Raw genomic sequence first — 18,869 nt, forward strand, 5'->3', positions numbered from 1 at the left:
CTGTCCCAAACGCTTTTGCTCCCTCCACCTCGGGCTGTGCTCAGGGAGGGCCACTGACCAAGAATAGGATGGGACTGGTCCCTCCCTCCCAGAGGTGTGCCACATAACAGCCCTGCCCCCAGTACGAGGCGTGGCCTTCCTGTTTAGTCTGCAGAGTGTCCTTTTATATTTCTATTTTCTTTGTGCCTATCCTTAGGTTGTTTTCCTGCTCCAGATTCTTAGAGAATACCATGGGAGGTAAATTAGCTCTTTCCGAAACTCTAATAGTGGCGCGAATCCAAACACCACTAATATTAGCAGAGCTCGTTATCATTGACAAAGCACGTTTATGTGTGCTGCCCAGGAGTAGCTCACCAGGCCTGGCGGGGAACCAGTCCTCCGAGGCGTGAGGTGACAGCTAGGTCAGCTGCAGCGTAACCGCTCCAAGTTAGCACTTCCCCTCCAATCGCCACTGTCCCCGAGGGACTTCGATAATCTCCCAGGAGAGATCAGCCTTGATTTAAAAAGCCGGAAGTCCTCCTTCAGAGGCACGTTCCTTTATACCACGGTTGTAATTGGTTAGATAAGCTGATGTTTCACCCCATTCTTTTTTCGTTTTCTAATTTTTACTTTTGGATGTGAGTCCTGCCAGTTAAATCTTAAATCATCGTTTAAAATCCAAAACAGAAAAAATGCATGAAGTCAGCTTCCAGGATAAAGAAAAGGAACATCTGACCCGGCTGCAGGACGCTGAGGAAATGAAGGTGTGTGTGCAGCCCATTCCAGAAGCCCAGCCCATGTTTGGACTGGATTTGCTTGATCTAGGAAAATCCAACTCCTCCGGAGATGTGTGTGGCAGGGTAGGAGGGAGGCGGGTTGGGACTGGGGCTGGGCATCAGAGCTGCTCGCAGAGTGTGGCTGGGCTTAGCAATGAGATGGAGGTGGAGGTGTCCGGGAATCCCGAGGTGTCTGTAGATAGTAGTTATGTTGTGTTGGTACATTTCTCTTCCCGTTCAAGACGAGGAAGGAGAGAGCACACCTTCCAGTCACTGCATGGGGCCACTCAGCAGAACTTCTGCAGGAATGGTCGCCCGAAACAGCCCAAATTTGAGTTTTCATCTTTAACATAGAGATCTTTATTTTTGGTCACATTTTAAACAGAAAAGGAAAAGTGGGAAAGATGATTGGGAAATAAGATTTTTAGGTGGATACAATGAAATAGGAGAAAATGTGGAACTTTTGATTAGCTTTAGGCAAACCCCTGTCCTGGGTCTGCGTCACTTTGGTGGAAAGGTCTCCTTTGACTGTCACTGTAAATCCATGCTGTGGGCAGGGCCGGGAAATTATCTACATTTTCCGCTGAGGAAGTGCAACCCCCACAGGTTCCATGGCTTGTCTGAGGTCACCCAGGTGGTAAGAGGTCCATGCCCTCTGACTGACCTGGCGAGAGAAGCCGTGTGGCTCAGATGAGCTATAGAAGGTCAGGGGGAGACCCTTTACTCAGGGAATGGGCTATTTTGCCCGTAGGGACCACTCAGTTTTATAACAGATCCTTGAGTTTTGTTATCCCTGTAAAGCACGGTGGGTTCTGAGGGCCCCGGTTTGGGGATCTGACAGCTGAGGGATGTGGGATAGGAGACAGCGAACAAGGGCTTTGTCACAGAGCCGGCTGAGAGCCAACGAGCGGCTGATACATTTCTCCCGGCCTGGGTTGCAGAAGGCGCTGGAGCAGCAGATGGAGAGCCACCGGGAAGCTCATCAGAAGCAGCTGTCCAGACTCCGAGATGAAATCGAGGAGAAGCAGAAAATCATCGATGAGATTCGGGAGTGAGTTGGCCTGGGGGCTCGTGGGGCGTTGGGGCAGACACGGCCCCTGGGCCAGCCTGGAGGTCTCTTGCTTTCCCCGCCCCATGGACCCTGGGCTCTGCCCTGGTGCCTCAGCGAGCTGGACGTGATGCTTCTGCGGTCTGCTCCCCAACTGGAGCCGAGCCTCCGGGGGCTCTGGTGGGCAGGTGGCAGGCGGGTCCAGCTGCCCTGCCTGGTCCCTGTGGAGCAGGGGCACGTTGGTGATTCAGCTGGGCAGACACATACCTCAGAAGGTGGGGATGCTGTTCCTATGAGAGGATGAAAAAGACCCCCAAAGACCCTGAATTGGTTCTGATTCAGGGTTTCTGATGGGTTAAGAAATGCTCCAGAGAAGACAGTCAGCTCCCGCTGCCTCAGCCCAACACATACCTGAACACTGCACACCCCAGAGACACCTGCTCGCAGGGGCACACGCCTTAGGGACCCGTGCTGTTGTGTGTCTGTCTGTGCTCGAGGGCATTGCAGCTGGGCTCAAGGCCATTCTCCTGTTGTAGCTGCTGAAGAGCCCCCTGCTCAGTAATTATCCCTCCCCACTCCTCTCACCTTCCCGCCTCATCAACACAAGTCCCCAGGCTGTGTTTAAATGCCCCCAATTAAAGACATAAGAAAACCAATTATATTGAAATAAGCTTCCACCCACTGACACCCTCCTCCCCTGTCTTCCTCCTCCCCGCCACCCCAGGTCCAGACTCAAGGTTCCCTCCTCTCTGTTTCTATAGATGAAGAAACATTTCTAGATGGGAAGCAAGCTTCAATGATTTCCTTAGGGTCACACTGCTAAACAAGAATCAAACTGGAGTTGGAGTTTAATTCTCTCTCGATGTCCGTGCGATACTCACACAGCACATTTGCATTTTAAAAGTAAAGATGTAAATGATGTGACGGGGCTCTGTGCACAGTCTCCCTAGGAAAGCACTTAGCATCGCCGCTCCCCTTCTTTTGGTCCACCCCCATGCTCCCACTTACGCTGAGCTTTCCCCTGTAAGTGTGACTCTTATTTGTTAGTTGATGAATCACCCTCAGATTGTTCAGCTGGAAGGGGAGGGGAGGGAAGGAAGGTGAGAGAGATGGAGGGTCTCTGAGTCAGTTGACAAGTGGGGACATTTCCTTAGCCTTTGCGTTTCACATGGGTTTTCCTTCAGAGAGTGTATAATCTGTTGTCTACAGTCATGTAGGCATGGCCGTATGAAAGGTTTTAGAAGGACCGGGCTGATATAAATGGTGACCAAATACCCCCAACTGGATGGTGAGTTTCTTTTTTGCAACAGCCCCTGGACTTTCTTTGTTTCCCCTCTCTGCCCACTGCCCCCTTTCGCCCCCAAGACTTCACAGAACAGAACTGTCCCTGTGTCAGCCAGGGATTTAGATTTAGGGGGTGTTTTTGGAGCGTCAGACCAGAGAGGAAGGGAAGGTCAAAGTGGCCAAATAAGGTTCTGGGAGTGCGTGTGTACCATCTGTAGGGCAGAAAAGCAGAACTCTCACTGGGCTCTGTTTTTCTGTTTTAAAATATCGGCCCCTTTCCCATCTCATTATTTTCCCTCCCGAAGCTCTTGCGCAAGCCAACTATAAATACATTATTAAAGCCTTATGTTTCATGCCTCTTAGATGTTCCCAGAAATTTCATTTTCACTTGGGCAGGAAGGAAGCTGTGAGGTTGTTCTCTGATCCCTCCAAATCTTCCAGAATTGCCGCCTTTATTGCACAGGGCTAATGGGGTTAGAACAGAACCACGTCTTTAGCAGCATGACTCAGAATTTCAGGCTGATGTGGAATGTATTGCTTTTTCCTCTCCATTTCAGTTTGAATCAGAAACTGCAACTGGAACAGGAGAAGCTCAGTTCTGATTATAACAAGCTGAAAATAGAGGACCAAGAGAGAGAAATGAAACTGGAAAAGCTCTTGTGAGTGTGCTTTAAATATTTCCTCTGTTTTCTCTCATCCTCTCGAAGTTTTTTTTTTTTTTTGCCAACTGCACGGCACGCGGGATCTTAGTTCCCTGACCAGGGACCGGACCCATGCCCCCTGCAGTGGAAGCGCAGAGTCTTAACCACTGGACTGCCAGGGAAGTCCCCCCACCACCCTGCAAAGTCTTAAAAAGTCTACTTTGGTGATTCAGATACCCAAATATTCAGGTTAGGTCAGGCCAATTTAAAAACAGACCGTGGCCATTTGGGTGAGTTGGTTTGTTTTGTTGACTTATCTGCAGATGCAAATGGTATCTGTAAGAATCTCTGATGCCCCTTTGGTGGTTCACAGTTCCTTTCTGTTTTTTAGATTGCTCAATGATAAAAGAGAACAAGCCAGAGAGGACCTCAAAGGGCTGGAGGAGACAGTGGTATGTTGATGTGTTTCCCAACTCATTTTAGTCTCAAAGACCAGATTGGTTTATGATCTTTTGAATTTGTTTCTTCTAAAATTTTATTTGTGCATGCCTTTCTTGAATATCATTTTAAACATAAAACTTCCTATGGAAACATGAGAGCTGTAGAATTTATTCCCCTGGTCTTAACAGAGTGAATAACCATCCATCCATCCGTCCATCCATCCATCCATCCATCCATCCATCCTTAAGACTGTAACCATGGAGCCCTGACTGAGATTTAAACTCAAATCAGTGCCTGCAGTTTTACAGCCTCTGTACGTTGTGACTTACTTCCATGCAACAATCAATGGATATTTATTGATCACCTACTGAGGGCTGGCATGCTTTTAGGTGCTTGAGTTGCATCAGTACAAAACAGAGTTAAGATGCTGGCCCTTGTGAAGCTGTCTTTCACCTGGGGGAGACAGACAGTGAGAAATAAGGATGTAGATCATGACCTCCATTAGATGGTTATAGAAAGTGCAGGGGTACTGGTTTGGGGTGGCCCCACTGGGAGGTGACATTTAAGCAGGAACTTGAAGCAGGTAAAAGAAGGAGCCATGGGGATGTCCGGGGGAGGAGCCTTCCAGGAGAGGCAACAGCCAGTGCCAAGGCCCTGAGGTCAGCCCATGGCAGGCATGTTGGGGTACAACAGGGAGGTCAATGTGTATGTGACCAAGAGAAGGGGGGAAGGCAGGAGGTAGGCACAGAGAGGTCAAGGCCAGAGGAGATGCAGGCCAGGTAGGGCCTTGGGACCTGCAGGGTTTGGGGCAGAAGAGTGACAGATCTACTTCCCTTTGGAAGAAGGGCTCACCATCTGAGATCCTGGTTAGTTTTCTCTGTGCTTTCATTGGATTTGTCTCCTCTGGTCAACTTCTGTCTCAGTTGCCCTGGGGGGTAGCTGCCTGGCTCCGAGGGCTCTCAAGAGCCCTTCAAAATGCCACGCAGCCTGTGTTTGAAGACAGACACCCCAAACAGTCTCAATTTGGTGAAAACATGTCGAGTCATTTCACATGACATGACAACAGAGAGAAACTGTTGTTCAGATACAGTCATGCATTTTGATTTCATTCCCACGTCATGGGAATTCATGTGGGACTGAGCCTGAATCCAAGAACTCGGTGACCCCAGACTGGAGGCAAGTGGTTGATCAGGGCTGGACCCGAGGCTGCACTCTGGCCGCTGGGCCAGTGTTAGCTGCTCCTCAAAGCCAGATGTGGGCTCGGGGGGCACAAGCTGTTCAGGACAGAAGTAGGATGACTGTTCACAGGAAGTTGGGCCTTTTGAGCCTGGTGGAGAAGACGGTGGACAGGGTGGCTGGAGGGGAAACGGAAATGAAGCCATGAAGTTGCTTCCTCCACATCTGTTCTCCTGGAGAAGTGGTACCCATAATCATAGATAGTTATAACAATTCAGAAATATATTGCACATTAAAATGTCACTGTATTCCCCCCAGCCAGAGATCAATATTTCAGTATCTTTTCTTCCTTTACACCCTCGCACTCTCTCATGCACACTGTCACGCAGCACACACACCTTCCATGCCCACACCCAGAAGCTCACTCTTCACCCCTCTCTCTCTCACGGCCTCACCCACGCTCGGGCACAATCACTTATTCTTTCTCACACACACACACCTTCACACACACTCACACCCACAGGCCCTCACATTCACATTCTCACGCCTGTGTTCATCCACTCACAAATTCTTACACACTCACCCAGCACACCCCATAACATGCTGACACACACATTCACACTCATTAGTGACCACCCACACTTTCTCACTGGCACACTCACACTTTTGCTCATTCACTCTCACACCCTCCATCATGTCCACTCACACACACTCACCCCACGTGCTGACTCTCTCCCAGACTCACAAGCTTTCTGTCTTTCACACTCACTCATGAGCATGTTCTTTTGCCCTTTTGAATGTTGTTTTGTTTCGTTTTGTTTTGGCCTCACTGAGCGGCTTGTGGGATCTTAGTTCCCTGACCAGGGATCGAACCCATGCCCCCTGCAGTGGAAGCACGGAGCCCTAATCACTGGACCTCCAGGGAAATCCACTGAATACATGTTTATTTATTTATTTATTTATTTATTTATATTTTTGGCTGTGTTGGGTCTTCGTTGCTGCACGCAGATTTCTCTAGTTGCAGCGAGCGGGGGCCACTCCTCGCCACAGTGCACAGGCTTCTCGTTGCGGTGCCTCTCTTGTTGTGGAGCACGGGCTCCAGGCACACAGGCTTCAGCAGTTGTGGCACACAGGCTCTAGAGCGCAGGCTCAGTAGTTGTGGCTCACAGACCTAGTTGCTCCACGGCATGTGGGATCTTCCCGGACCAGGGCTTGAACCCGTTTCCCCTGCACTGGCAGGCAGATTCTTAACCGCTGCGCCACCAGGGAAGTCCACTGAATACATTTTTAACAACACATTTTCCTCACTAGCCTCCTCCACTGGTTCTCCTTCCCCCGCCTCCCCGCCCAGCCCACTCACCTATGTTCCCACCCTCACATCCCTTCTCCCCGGCCCCCCTACCACACACACATGCTCACACAACACACTTGGTCCCTCACATGTGGACGGACCCACTGACACAGCCTCCCACGTTCCCTCTGCAGCCCTCACTGCCCGTCCACACACATCACGCACACACACGCTTTCAATTCCCAAACTGGAACCCCACGGTCTGTGCCATTCCAGACGTGGGTGTTTTTACTTATCCTTCCATCACATCCTCCCCAAGCTGTCAGTGTTCCTCAGGGGCAGGCCTGCTGTCCTTGGCTGACCCTTCCTGAGCCCCCCTTACCCCTAGGCCTGCGCTGCCTCCTGGACTGTCTGGACAGGCCCGGGTGGGACCTGCCACCCAGGGGTGTAGTCTGTGAAGCCCACTCCAGGGGGCGATGTTGGGAAAGGCCAACCAGCCAGTGGGGACGTCTCTGGGGTCCCGGGAAGCCATCTGGCTTTAATAGGACACTTTGTGTGGGCTCTGGGGCTGGAGCTCTCCTGCTGCGTTGATGGGCCTTGTGTCCCCACCTCTCTGGTCACACCCTCGCTGTCCCTCGTGACAGGAAGCTGAGCCCTGGGCTTTTACACAGAGGGCAGCGTCCGTGCCAGGAAAGGCTTGTGACTGACTTCACAAGGGAAGGGAATCGGGGTGGGTGAAGGAATGATAATGGATACGATGGAGGAAAATTGATTGCCCCAGGAAGCCAAAATGGGGTTACGCAGGCATTCATGTGCAGCTTACCAACTGTTTCCAAGGTCTTGAACTGCCCCTCCTAAACTGTTTCTTGAAGTTACCTAAAAACAAACAGTAATGAGAGAAAGTCGCCAAACTCCGGACTCTGGACTATTTGGTGCTCGGCCTGGAAGAATCGCCTGGCCCTTTGACAAGACACTCGGGTCTTCTCTTCTCATGTCCCTGCAGGGTGGTGGCGTTTTTCATGGAAAGTGTTTACTGTGATTATAGTTCAATCAGTAATGAAATCCCTGAAGCGGGAGAGAGAGCTCGCAGAGCAGGGGGCCGAGGCCGAGCTCCCTCGGGCAGGGGCACAGGCAGCACAGCTACATCACTGAGAGCTCGGAGCAGCCCCCCTGCACCTGCCGGCTGGTGGCTCAGCTCTGGGCACGCACCGCGTGCACGGCGTTCCTGACAGCAGGCCCGCTTGGCCTCCTGCAGAAAGCAATTTGCCTCATCTGAGGAATCAATTGACTTCAGGTGCTTTTTATTTCAACTCAATTATGGAATTGGACCCAGTAATTTGACCTTAAATTAACATAGAACCTTTATTCAAGAAACTTATTATTTCCATGGCTTTAGAGCCTGTTTCTTCCTTTTTTCTGTGAGCTGTGTGAGCTCCATCCCTTGACATTCTGTGTTAGAGTAGGTCAATTTAGACAAACTGAAAAACAAATGTGCGTGTGTTTCTCTCCTTATGGGAAAATATTTTTAAGGGAACTAGTCGTACGTCCTGTGGTAAATACACGGAGACTTAAAGGGAAGGAAATATTTTGGTTTTCTGATTTTGTTAAACAGAGATCACCAGATTTGACTTAGACCTTTGTCTTAGCAATCTAATTCTTATGGGTTCATTAGTAGAAAAGACTCCAAAATGAAGAAAAAAAATGCTCCCAAGAAGTTAGTTTCATGAAAGTTATAACAACAACCAAAGGAAGCAATAAAAGTCTAATGAAGAAATGTCTGTCAAATATGATGCATCAGTACATTAATACTAGCGAATATTTATTGAATGCTTACTATGTGCCAGGAATGGTTGTAAGAGTTTCATAAGGATCATCTCACTGAAGCTTGATAACAGCAACTATGAGACAGCTACTATTTTTATCCTCATGTTACAAATAAGAAAGCTGAGGCACAGAAAGGTTATAGATAAGTTGCCCAGGCTCACCCAGGTGGAAAGTCCATAAGCTCAGTGATGTAAAGCAAAGGAGCATGTGGACCACGGCCAGAGGGGTGTGGAAACATGAAAAATGTCGGTCGGTTAGGGTGGGAGAAACTGTGGCTAACTTTTCATTTAAATTTGTTAGCATTTTGTATAACATGTACACCATAAGTTAGAGGGAAAAAAGAGTCCATTCTGGTACAACACAGCCCTCCAGGAATTTTTATGAGAAAACTTTTGAATTTTTGTGGTTGAAGGGGAAAAAAGGTTCTATTTAAAACACAGCAAACGAGCAGGCTTTGTTCTAGTTTACGCTTCATTGTTTGAGTTCCCAGTCTCTGAACCTTGGGGTGCCCGTGGGAAGATGCCAGGTGGAGGAGGATATGAGTGGTGGGCAGGTCAGAGGAAGTGGTGAGCCCCATGGCCTCGATGGTTGGCTTACAGAGCTTTATGGATACGTCTGGGGTTGATGGTCTGGTGCCAGCTGTGTCATAAATTCAGCGTGTTCCCTCATTTAAATGGCATTTTAACGATCTTCTCTTCCAGTCTCGAGAGCTACAGACTCTGCACAACCTCCGTAAACTCTTCGTCCAGGATCTGACCGCCCGGGTTAAAAAAGTGAGTTCTAGTTTGTGTGAATGGGACTGAGAAGAAAAGTTGGCCAGAACGAATCATTTTCAGTTGAAGTATCACTTGCTTAAATCGGGGCTGGTTATGCTTAAAAATTAATCACTTCATGCCAGAGAATGTGATTAAAAGAATGTGCTGGAGGGGGAAAAGTACTTGGGAACATTTTTCCATCTGATTTTTCCTTCTTAGTACAAGGAAGTTATTGGGTTGGCCAGAGAAGTTCATTAGGGTTCTTCCCGTAACATTTTATGGAAAAACCCGAGCGAACTCTTTGGGCCAACCCAATATCCTTTCAAACGAACGCATATTTATCTGGCCACAGTGTGAAAACCTCTGAGTGTTGCAGGGAAAACCCAGAGGGGTCTCATCAGACAGCGTGGCCCTGAAGCCTGGTGAACGATGTCAGGAACATGGAAGTCAGGGGCTAGAGCCTCATCTTTGCTTGTTAAGAAGCCATGAGAGGCCAGGTCAGAGTGTACGAAGCACTTTAACATCCGGCGTCTTGTTTGCTCTCCCCAGGAGCCATGTAAGTGGTTCTCAGTGTTCTGTTTTGCAGCTGTGGAGGTGGGCTCAGAGGTTACGTGACCTCCCGAGATCACGCAGCTGGGGAGAGCCAGAGATGGGATTGTAATCCAGGTCTGTGTGACTCCAGAGTCTGAGCTTCTTTGGTCCTTGTGCCACACACAGTGACAGTGATCTTGGGAGTCACTGAATGGTGAACCCCCAGAGCAGCTAGCAGAGGTTTTGGGAGGGGGGAGGGGGAGGGGGAACAGCAAGGGGGCTATGCTTTAAAGATATTTGAAAGTGATGGATGAGGGGCAGTGGGCATGCCCAGAGGTGTGACAGGATGGACGGAAGGTATATTTAAGAAAAGTGTGTGCATGGGGGTCTGTGTGAAGGAGCCAAGGAAAAGGGATGAAATATATTATAAAAAAAAAAGAGGAGGTGACTGATGGAGTCGGTTCTGAGAAGACAGAATTGATGGTATAGGGGAATGTATTAGGCTTGGTAGATGGAAAGGGCCCGCTTTCCCAGAGAGGAGACGTGGAGAAGCCAAGATGGAGACATTCGTAGGGAAATATATGACACTGGGAAGAGATGCATCTGAAGACTTTGACCTTCTCAGTTAATGTGGAGAAGAAGGTGCTCAGTGGAGAAGAAGGAAGAGAAGGGGAAGCCCACAGAGACTAGAGGCGGCCCAGGCAGCTGTGGGGGATTTGCTGGGGACGAACAAAAGGATGCTGAGCAGTGTGGGAGCGTCCAGCTGAGGGTCAGAGCACGGATTTGTCGTGGCACCTGACAGCACGATTCTAGTGAGCTTGGAGGCCTGGAAATAAAAACAAGGAAAGAGGGTGGAGAATGATGGGAGGTTTCAAGGTGGCACTGGTCAGGCAGGTAGGTAGTGATCACCGTCATCAAAATAGAAATGACTGGAGGACCTGGACCAGGGAGGAGAGAGAGGCCAGAGCAGAGGTGATGGAGACAGAGACTAGAGAGGTTATGACAAGAACCAAAAAGGCTCAGTCAGAGGGAGGAGGTGTTCCGAGGAGGGTGCAGAGCTTGAGATCAGACTTCCCTGACTTCACGATATAAAACTCTCTATTCCTAGACCAGTGGTTCTCAAAGTGTGGCCACCTGGCTAGCAGCACTAACGTCACCTGGGAACTTGCTAGAGGTGCAAATTCTCAGACCCACCCTGGATCCACTGACTCAGAGATGAGGGTAGGGTCCAGCAATCTGAGTTTTAACAAATCCTCTTCTGGGTTTGAGAACCCCGGATTTAGATCAAAGAGACAGGTTTGAGATGCTCATATAGACACCACGTCTCAGAAAGAGAAGGGTGATGATCTCTTCTATAATGAGACAAAGCAAGTGTGCTTTGCCATTTTGGGACTCCAGGATGTGTTTCTACATGTATTTCCCAACTTACCTGGCCACTCAGTGTGGCAGTGCTGGGAGAACAGTGTTTTTATCAATCTCAAGACCTGATAAATTTCGAGAGTTGATCCAGCACAGCGCGCGGATGCCAGGACTAGTCTGAGATGGATTCATTAAGTAATTTCATGGAATTGGAAGCTGAAGGGACAAGCAGAGGCCATTGAGACTTCCCAGTGGGACCACAGACACTTTCCCACAGCTTGATGACTTGTTATCTCACTTGTGATGTTTGAAATGAAACTTGGGTCTTGGGCTTATGTTGTTTCTTTTTTTAACATCTTTATCGGAGTATAATTGCTTTACATTGTTGTGTTAGTCGCTGCTGTATAACAAAGTGAATCAGCTATACGTATACATATATCCCCATATCCCCTCCCTCTTGCATCTCCCTCCCTCCCACCCTCCCTATCCCACCCCTCTAGGTGGTCACAAAGCACAGAGCTGATCTCCCTGTGCTATGCGGCTGCTTCTCACTAGCTATTGGTACTGTATATATGTCCATGCCACTCTTTCACTTCATCCCAGCTTCCCCTTCCCCCTCCCCGTGTCCTCAAGTCCATTCTCTACATCTGTGTCTTTATTCCTGTCCTGTTGGGCTTATGTTTTCACACTAGTTCTTCTTAATGAGTTTTGGCACACTTCCTTTTGAAAAGAAAAGCCTCTACCTGCGTGCAAGGGAGAGGTATATTTCACAAAGAGAGCTGAATCCCTCAAAAAAAGATTTGAAGTTTTTCTGTCAGCTGTCCAAAGAAAGAACACTTTTGATACCGATCAAGGAAATTAATTGGGAAGAAGGGCGAGTCTAAACTTTTAGAACCACTCTTCGTGTTCACTTTCAGAATAACCTTTAGTAAGATTGGGGGTTTTCTTTCGAATGGCTCATCCACGTGATGTTGGGACTGGGGGTGGGCAGTGTGGAGGCCTGTCCCGCTGACCCCTTGGTGTTGATGCAGAGTGTAGAGCTGGACAGCGACGAGGGAGGAGGCAGTGCTGCCCAGAAGCAGAAAATTTCCTTCCTGGAGAATAACCTGGAGCAGCTCACTAAGGTCCACAAACAGGTAGGAGGGTTGCTTCATCTTCCTCCTGCTTCTCTTTCTCTCCTGGAGAGAAGCCCCGCTGGATTCAGCCCTGGTGAGGGAGGTGACTCTGATACAGAAGGTAAAAGGACAGTACATCACTAGGGAACATCAGTGCTGGAAGGGACCTGGCGCTCTTATAGTCTTCAGTGACTTCCCTTGTATAGAAAATACCTTTTTTTTTTTTTTTAATTTTATTTTTTGGTCGTGCCGCCTGGCACGCGGGATCTTAGTTCCCCAACCAAGGATTGAACCCGCACCCCCTGCAGTGGAAACGCAGAGTCTTAACCACTGGACCACCAGGGAAGTCCTAAAATACTTTCCTGATGGAAGCCAAATATAAGGAATTGAGTGTGAGCTCTCTGGGGCTTGGGGAGCAGGGTGTTCAGTCGTGTCTTTTCATCCTGCCTCCCATCCCAGCCTCCAACCCCAGCTGGCCTCAGTGTCTCCCGTGATGCTTTTCAGGACCCTCTGTGGACCCAAAGACTCCACAGAATGCAAAGTGGATGCCAGCGAGCTGGGTCAGGCTCCCTCTTTTTATAGATGAGGAAACAGACTGGGCGAGGAAGCCACTGGCTTCATCCCACACGTGGGAGCACTGGGGCCGGAACCAGCCCACTCTCTGCACTGTCACCCTATTTCTTGGTCATCCTCTCAGGTTCCTGTAACACCCTGGAGTTTGTCTAGAGTGACAGAGTGACAGTGTCCAAACCTACCGGTGACTTAGGCAGGTTATTTGTCTCCTTTCTGTTTAAATGCTGGAAGGTTCATGACGGTTTTCCCTAAATCCTCAAGATTTGGGATCTGATAAAAATGGTCCAACATTTTGGACCCCGTGGCCCAGGGGATGTCATTTCTCTTTGACTTGTTACATCCTCTTCAACATTACTGATGATGGCAATTTTCCCCAAAGGGAGGATGACAGATTCAACATGGTTGAAGTCATTCAAGCAAATTGTTGACGAGAAATAGAAAAGCAGAAACTACCAGGGAACTTGAAATAGAGCTCTGAAATTCATTAATTATTTTATTCATGAATTCAATGAATATTTATTAAAAACCTACTCTCTGCTGGGCACTGGAGCTGGTGCTGGGTGCGGGGGGGGACACAGGAGTAAAGAAAACAGGTGTAGACCCAGCAGTAGTTCAACCTTTGTTTAGCACTTAAGATTCTCAAAACTTTTCCTGATTCCCACAGTGATCCTGTTTATGTAGCCTGTAGACTTAGAGTGGTTGAGTGATGCCCACCTGGTCAGACGGCCAGGCAGTAACAGATACGGCTCTTGAGCCCATTCTTAACCCAGGGTGAGCTTGTTCCTTCTTAACTGAGTGTCTTAGGTAATGAAAGAATGAGCAGTATCCCTGAGTTCCCCGTTAGCCTCTGGATATGTTGCAAAGTGGGGTCCAAACCCGGTGCTGGTGTAGACAATGTGTCCTGGCTTGGAAGGAGGCCTTCAGAGAGCTCTAGAACATGAATGCCTTTCACTGAGCGTGTCTGAACTGGCTTCACATTTCTTATCTTTCACATGCCAATGTCCAAGTAGTCAATTTTCTCTGGCAAGTCCCCCCCTCACCCCTCAAACAAAAGAGGCAGTAAATCCCACCCACGCCTGAAAGTTTCCTACAGCTGGAAATGGCTTTTGATTCTATCGCACACCCCTCCCCGTGAATCCTGTGTTTGGCAAATTGGAGCCTCAGGGTATGGGATTTTTATTCCCGTTGGTCCCACCGTTTATGGTCTTACAGACCCTCCAAGACGGCCCTGGTGGGGCGCGTGGGTGGTGGTTCTAGCTGCTCTCCTGTCACCTTCTCAGCCCCCGCAGTGCGTCTGCCCAGCCCCCCGCCCCGTAACTCCCCACCTCCCCCTCCCGCCGCAGCTGGTCCGGGACAACGCAGACCTGCGCTGTGAGCTGCCCAAGCTGGAGAAGCGCCTGCGTGCCACGGCCGAGCGCGTCAAGGCACTGGAGAGCGCGCTGAAGGAGGCCAAGGAGAACGCCATGCGGGACCGCAAGCGCTACCAGCAGGAGGTGGACCGCATCAAGGAGGCTGTGCGAGCCAAGAACATGGCCAGGAGGGCCCACTCGGCCCAGATCGGTACGTGTGCCCGCACTCGGGCCCTTGACAGAAGGCGAGGGCTCCTCTGGCTGGAAGCTCTGGGCGGGGCGGCCCGGCTCCTCCCGGCGCCCAGCGTCCATCCTGGGAGGATGGGATGGCCTGGCCAGGCGTGCGCTTCCTTACACTGAGAGATTCTGGGGGACCTTGTGATCGTCAAAGCTATTGAGCTGAGCAGAGAAGGCGGCCAGCCCTGGCTGTAGGCAGAGGTGTTTGGCTGTAAACAGACAGAGGTATACTTTCTCCGGAATACCGGAATGTATGGTTTGCTCAGGAAAGCCCGAAGGCCCCTTCTGTTCTGCACCCGGCGGAACCATGAAGGAGCTACGTGTAGCCAGAAGCCTCAGGGAGAGCTGCTTGCAAGCGCAGCCTTGGAAATACTCTGGAGAGAGCCAGGCCTGGCATCAGTGAGTGCAGAGGGCCTGGCCATCCAGCCCCTTCAAGACCTGGATTTGGACCCATGCAAAGAATGAGAGTGTGCCTGTTGAGTCATAGTTCTTGGGATAATGCTGTGACAGTAGAAGGGATTTAAGGATGTTCTCTAGAGCGCTTCTTTCTTTCTTTTCTTTTCTTTTCTTTTTATTTTTTCAATTGAAACATCTCCAATAACATGTAATATTATTTCTCATCAGATATTGCTGTGCAGATAGATGTTATGTAAACCAGCAACTTCACGTTTCTAGTTTTAAGATCATAACTTACATTAGTGGTTCATTGCATTTATTGGGTCTTATACCCTGGGACTATCTTACTGAAAACTGTGAACCCTCTCCCCCTAAAATGCATCACAGACAGAGTTCTGCATCCAGTTTCAGGGAGATACTGTTGGAACCCATTGGGACCCACGGATCTGCCTCAGATAAAACTGAAAGTCCTCTGTTTCTAATTTCCCTTGATAAGAATTGAAATAATTGATACACAAGGTCTCTTTGTCCCCTAAACATTGGGTGCCTTGGATTAACTAACTGTACTAATCGGAGGGCAAACGTCCCACTTTCAGAAAGATCTGGTGATTGATAAGAATTGTAATGTCGATAAAAAGTGTGCCTCTTGGTTTTCGCACGTGACCTGGAGGTATCTCGGCGCGGCTGTTTAAGTCCTTTCTGAATGTCTCTTCTCTCTTTTCTGTCGGTTGGATACAGCCAAGCCCATCCGCCCTGGACACTACCCAGCATCGTCTCCAACGGCCATCCACGCCATCCGAGGGGGAGGAGGCAGCTCTTCAAACTCCACTCACTACCAGAAATAAACACGAAGTGAGTCCTTAGTGTCAAGGGTGACTTCCGTCCGGGGCAGCCCTGGGGCTCTCCCTGCTTCTGCCTGGCTCTCAGCCATGTGTGTGTGGACCTGCAGTGGAGAGGAAAGGGTGCAGCTCTACCCCAGCACGGGGCCTGGGTCTACCTTCAACTCAGTCTAGGACCTCAGGGTCTTCCAGCTAAGGTCACCTGGTGCCAGGGACCCTCCAGGGACGGGCAGGGTGCGGTGAATGAATCATCCGAGCTTTCTTTTGTCTGCGGGACTCCCCTCTGTAGCTGGCATCCAGAAGGGCATTACCTGTCTGTCAACTGCTTTTACCCAGAGCAGGCAGGTGTGGGTGCCTGCTTTAAGTCTCAGGAACTGGATATAAAGAAAGAGCCAGATAATAGAAAGTCACTTTTTTTTTTTTTTTTTTTTTTTTTTTTTTTGCGGTACGCGGGCCTCTCACTGCTGTGGCCTCTCCCGTTGCGGAGCACAGGCTCCGGATGCGCAGGCTCAGCGGCCATGGCTCACGGGCCCAGCCGCTCCGCGGCATGTGGGATCCTCCCGGACCGGGGCACGAACCCGTGTGCCCTGCATCGGCAGGCAGACTCTCAACCGCTGTGCCACCAGGGAAGCCCTAGAGAGTCACATTTTTATAATTACTATCTGAACGCAACAAACGGAGTCTTTTAAGAATTGTGCAGATTTATGTCTAGGTGGGTCCAGACCACTCTTTGCTTTGAGATGGTGGTCTGAAAACTTCTCTTCCCACACTCCACATGCCTGACATTGCTGTACCAGCACAAGGGAAGAAGTGATGTCCTTTTAGAAAAGAGAAGGAGAGAGCACAAGCCTGTCCTCTTGTACTTGAGATAAAGAGTTTACTGTTGGGCAGGGCAGACAGCTAGGTGGCCAGAACACTCTGTTTAGAGAAACTCTGACTTTGGGCCAGTAACCCGTAGATGGGAGGAGGTGGATCCTAACGTTGACCTTGGAGTCTTCGTCCTCACTAGGAAAGCTTGTGAGCTTGACAGCAAAGCCGCAGCTATCAGGGGCAACTCAGGCGAGTGGTGGTTCCTCACCCAGTCCTTTTTGCATCCAGGTAAGGAAAGTGAATATGAGGGGCTAGAGACTCCACTTAGGGGGTACGACGACATTGCTAAGGCTCAGACTGAAACTTCCACGGAGGAAGCTTGGCGGCTGCACCCCGATGACTTTCACCTGCCCTGCCCCAGGCAGCATGTCGAGGAGCGGGACAGGTCGAGGCAGGCCGCGGGTGGGCAGCGTGCCCACCACCTTCTGCCGTATCCTGGGAGGGTGGATGCAGAATTATCTTGGCTGTGGGCCACCCTGTTCAGATGCGATCTCTGCTTTCAATCAGAAATAAAGTGAAGCTGGATGTTATAAAATTGCTTCTGACCGCACGTTATCAGTGTCGGGGATGACACTTGAAGGGAACTGTAAGAACAAATTGGGCCGCTTAGAACAGAAAGCCTAAAGCAGTGGTTCTCGAACTTTGGCGGGTGTCAGCATCATCTAGCACCCAGACACCCAGGCTCCTTGAAGGAGCATAGGCCCAGAGCCTTTGTATTTTTACCAAGTACCCCAGGTGATTTTGCTAGCCACCTAAGTTTGAGACCTGCTAGCCTGAAATATCCTAAAGTGGCTGATACAGGACGGGCGTTTATTTCTCTGTCACGTAAAGGACATTTGAGGGTGGTCTGTCAGTGACAGGTAGAAAAACTCTACAGTGACAACAGAAAGCTATAGCCTCTTAAATTTAGACTCACTGTCCTCAGCACGTACCTTCCTTGCTGGTCTCCTAAATGACTTCCTCAAGCTCGCCTAAATGACTTCTGCAGTTCTAGCTATCGTGCCTGTGTGTTGTGTGTTCAGCAAGCAGAGAGGAGGCTGGGGAGAGGCAAAAGCAGCTCTTACAGTTGAATGAGCTTCCTTTAAGTAGCCTCCCCGGAAGTCCCATCCAGCTCTGCTGCCTGCATCCCTCTGGCCAGAGTTGAAACACGCGGCCACATCTAGCTTCAGGGGTGGCTGGAGAAGGTCGTCTTTAGCTGGGCACATCACCGCCCCAAACAAGAGTAGTGTTCTGTTGCCTAGGACAAGGAGATGGAGGTTGGGTGGGCAACCAACACTCTACTTGTTGAACACCTGATCTGCAGCGGCACTGTGCTAGACGTAATAGCTACATCACCCCATTTGATGGGAGCACCGGGTTAGCGTGTGCCCTTGGCTCCCAGCAAGCTTTTAATGACTATACCGGCCCAGGGATTCCAGGGTCAGAGACTGCAGTGGACAGTCCCTCTCCTCGTGCATGCCCATAAATGCCTATCAGACCCACGTTTTATGGAGGGTGCGTACAACCAGATGTTGGCTAGGCCTCACCCGTATATCCCCTTCTCACTCTGAAGACCAAAAATCAATAGGTCTGGTGAGACTTTGAAGACCTTCAGCGTATAGAACCACCCTCACCTGTCATGGCCGTTCTTTCTCTAACTCAAAGTGTTTTGAGTGGTTTTGATGATTTTATCTGAAATTGGAACCTCCACCACCCACCTTATCTATTCAAATGACTCCTGTAACTGCATGTTTTCCTCACAGTGTCACCAAACAAACAGGCCCCATCCAGGTGTCGGGATGGTGGTAGGGTCAAAGGGCCTGACTTTGGATGAGCCACCCGGGTCAGGTGTCAGGTCTTCCACTGCCTTCGAGTTACTTAACCTTACGGTTGGTTTCCTTGTCTGTGAAATACGGAGAATCCTTTCCCTGGGCCACGGGCATTGATATGAGGACTAAATGAGGTCATACTTCTGAGCTGCTTGGCACATAACAAGTGCTCAAGAAAATGTCAGCTGTAGGAGAGGCTAGCACTGCAAGCTTGGCACACCGTAGGTGGTCCATGAATGTTGGTTTATATTCTCTTCTAGTTCTCATAGTTGTTACAAAATAGTTTTTAATCTGTAGTAATTGATCATAACCACGGCAGGGAAGGCCCATGTCTGAGTATCCTATTTGGTGCTATGACCAGATATAAGGGGTTTTAAAGATACTATCATTCATTTATCCAAAAGTTATGAACAGCAACGTTGACTGTTTTTATGAAAATAACTGGGCATTGGTCAGTGGAGGTTAAAAAAAAGGATGATAACCAATGGAGTAGGGAATTATAATTGGAAGTGAGGGAATGCTTATTAAAAAATAAGCTTATTGGGCTTCCCTGGTGGCGCAGTGGTTTAGAGTCCGC

At 49.5% G+C, this 18,869-nt stretch overlaps 1 protein-coding gene across 1 annotated transcript in view; it reads left to right on the forward strand.

The window, feature by feature from the left end:
* The window catches only part of KIF5C (kinesin family member 5C), a gene marked incomplete at both ends in the record, with an annotated part of 148,726 nt that extends 133,106 nt beyond the window's left edge, over positions 1–15,620 (forward strand). The window contains 8 exons of the mRNA XM_082840740.1: positions 667–743; positions 1,697–1,806; positions 3,645–3,746; positions 4,120–4,180; positions 9,162–9,233; positions 12,137–12,241; positions 14,137–14,353; positions 15,514–15,620. Coding sequence (XP_082696866.1) covers positions 667–743; positions 1,697–1,806; positions 3,645–3,746; positions 4,120–4,180; positions 9,162–9,233; positions 12,137–12,241; positions 14,137–14,353; positions 15,514–15,620 — 851 coding nt within the window. The remainder of the gene's footprint in view (positions 1–666; positions 744–1,696; positions 1,807–3,644; positions 3,747–4,119; positions 4,181–9,161; positions 9,234–12,136; positions 12,242–14,136; positions 14,354–15,513) is intronic.
* Positions 15,621–18,869: the final 3,249 nt, after the last annotated feature.

The sequence above is a fragment of the Leucopleurus acutus genome (genome assembly GCF_964270905.1).
Source record: "Leucopleurus acutus genome assembly, chromosome: 6".
Taxonomy (NCBI): Eukaryota; Metazoa; Chordata; class Mammalia; order Artiodactyla; family Delphinidae; genus Leucopleurus; species Leucopleurus acutus.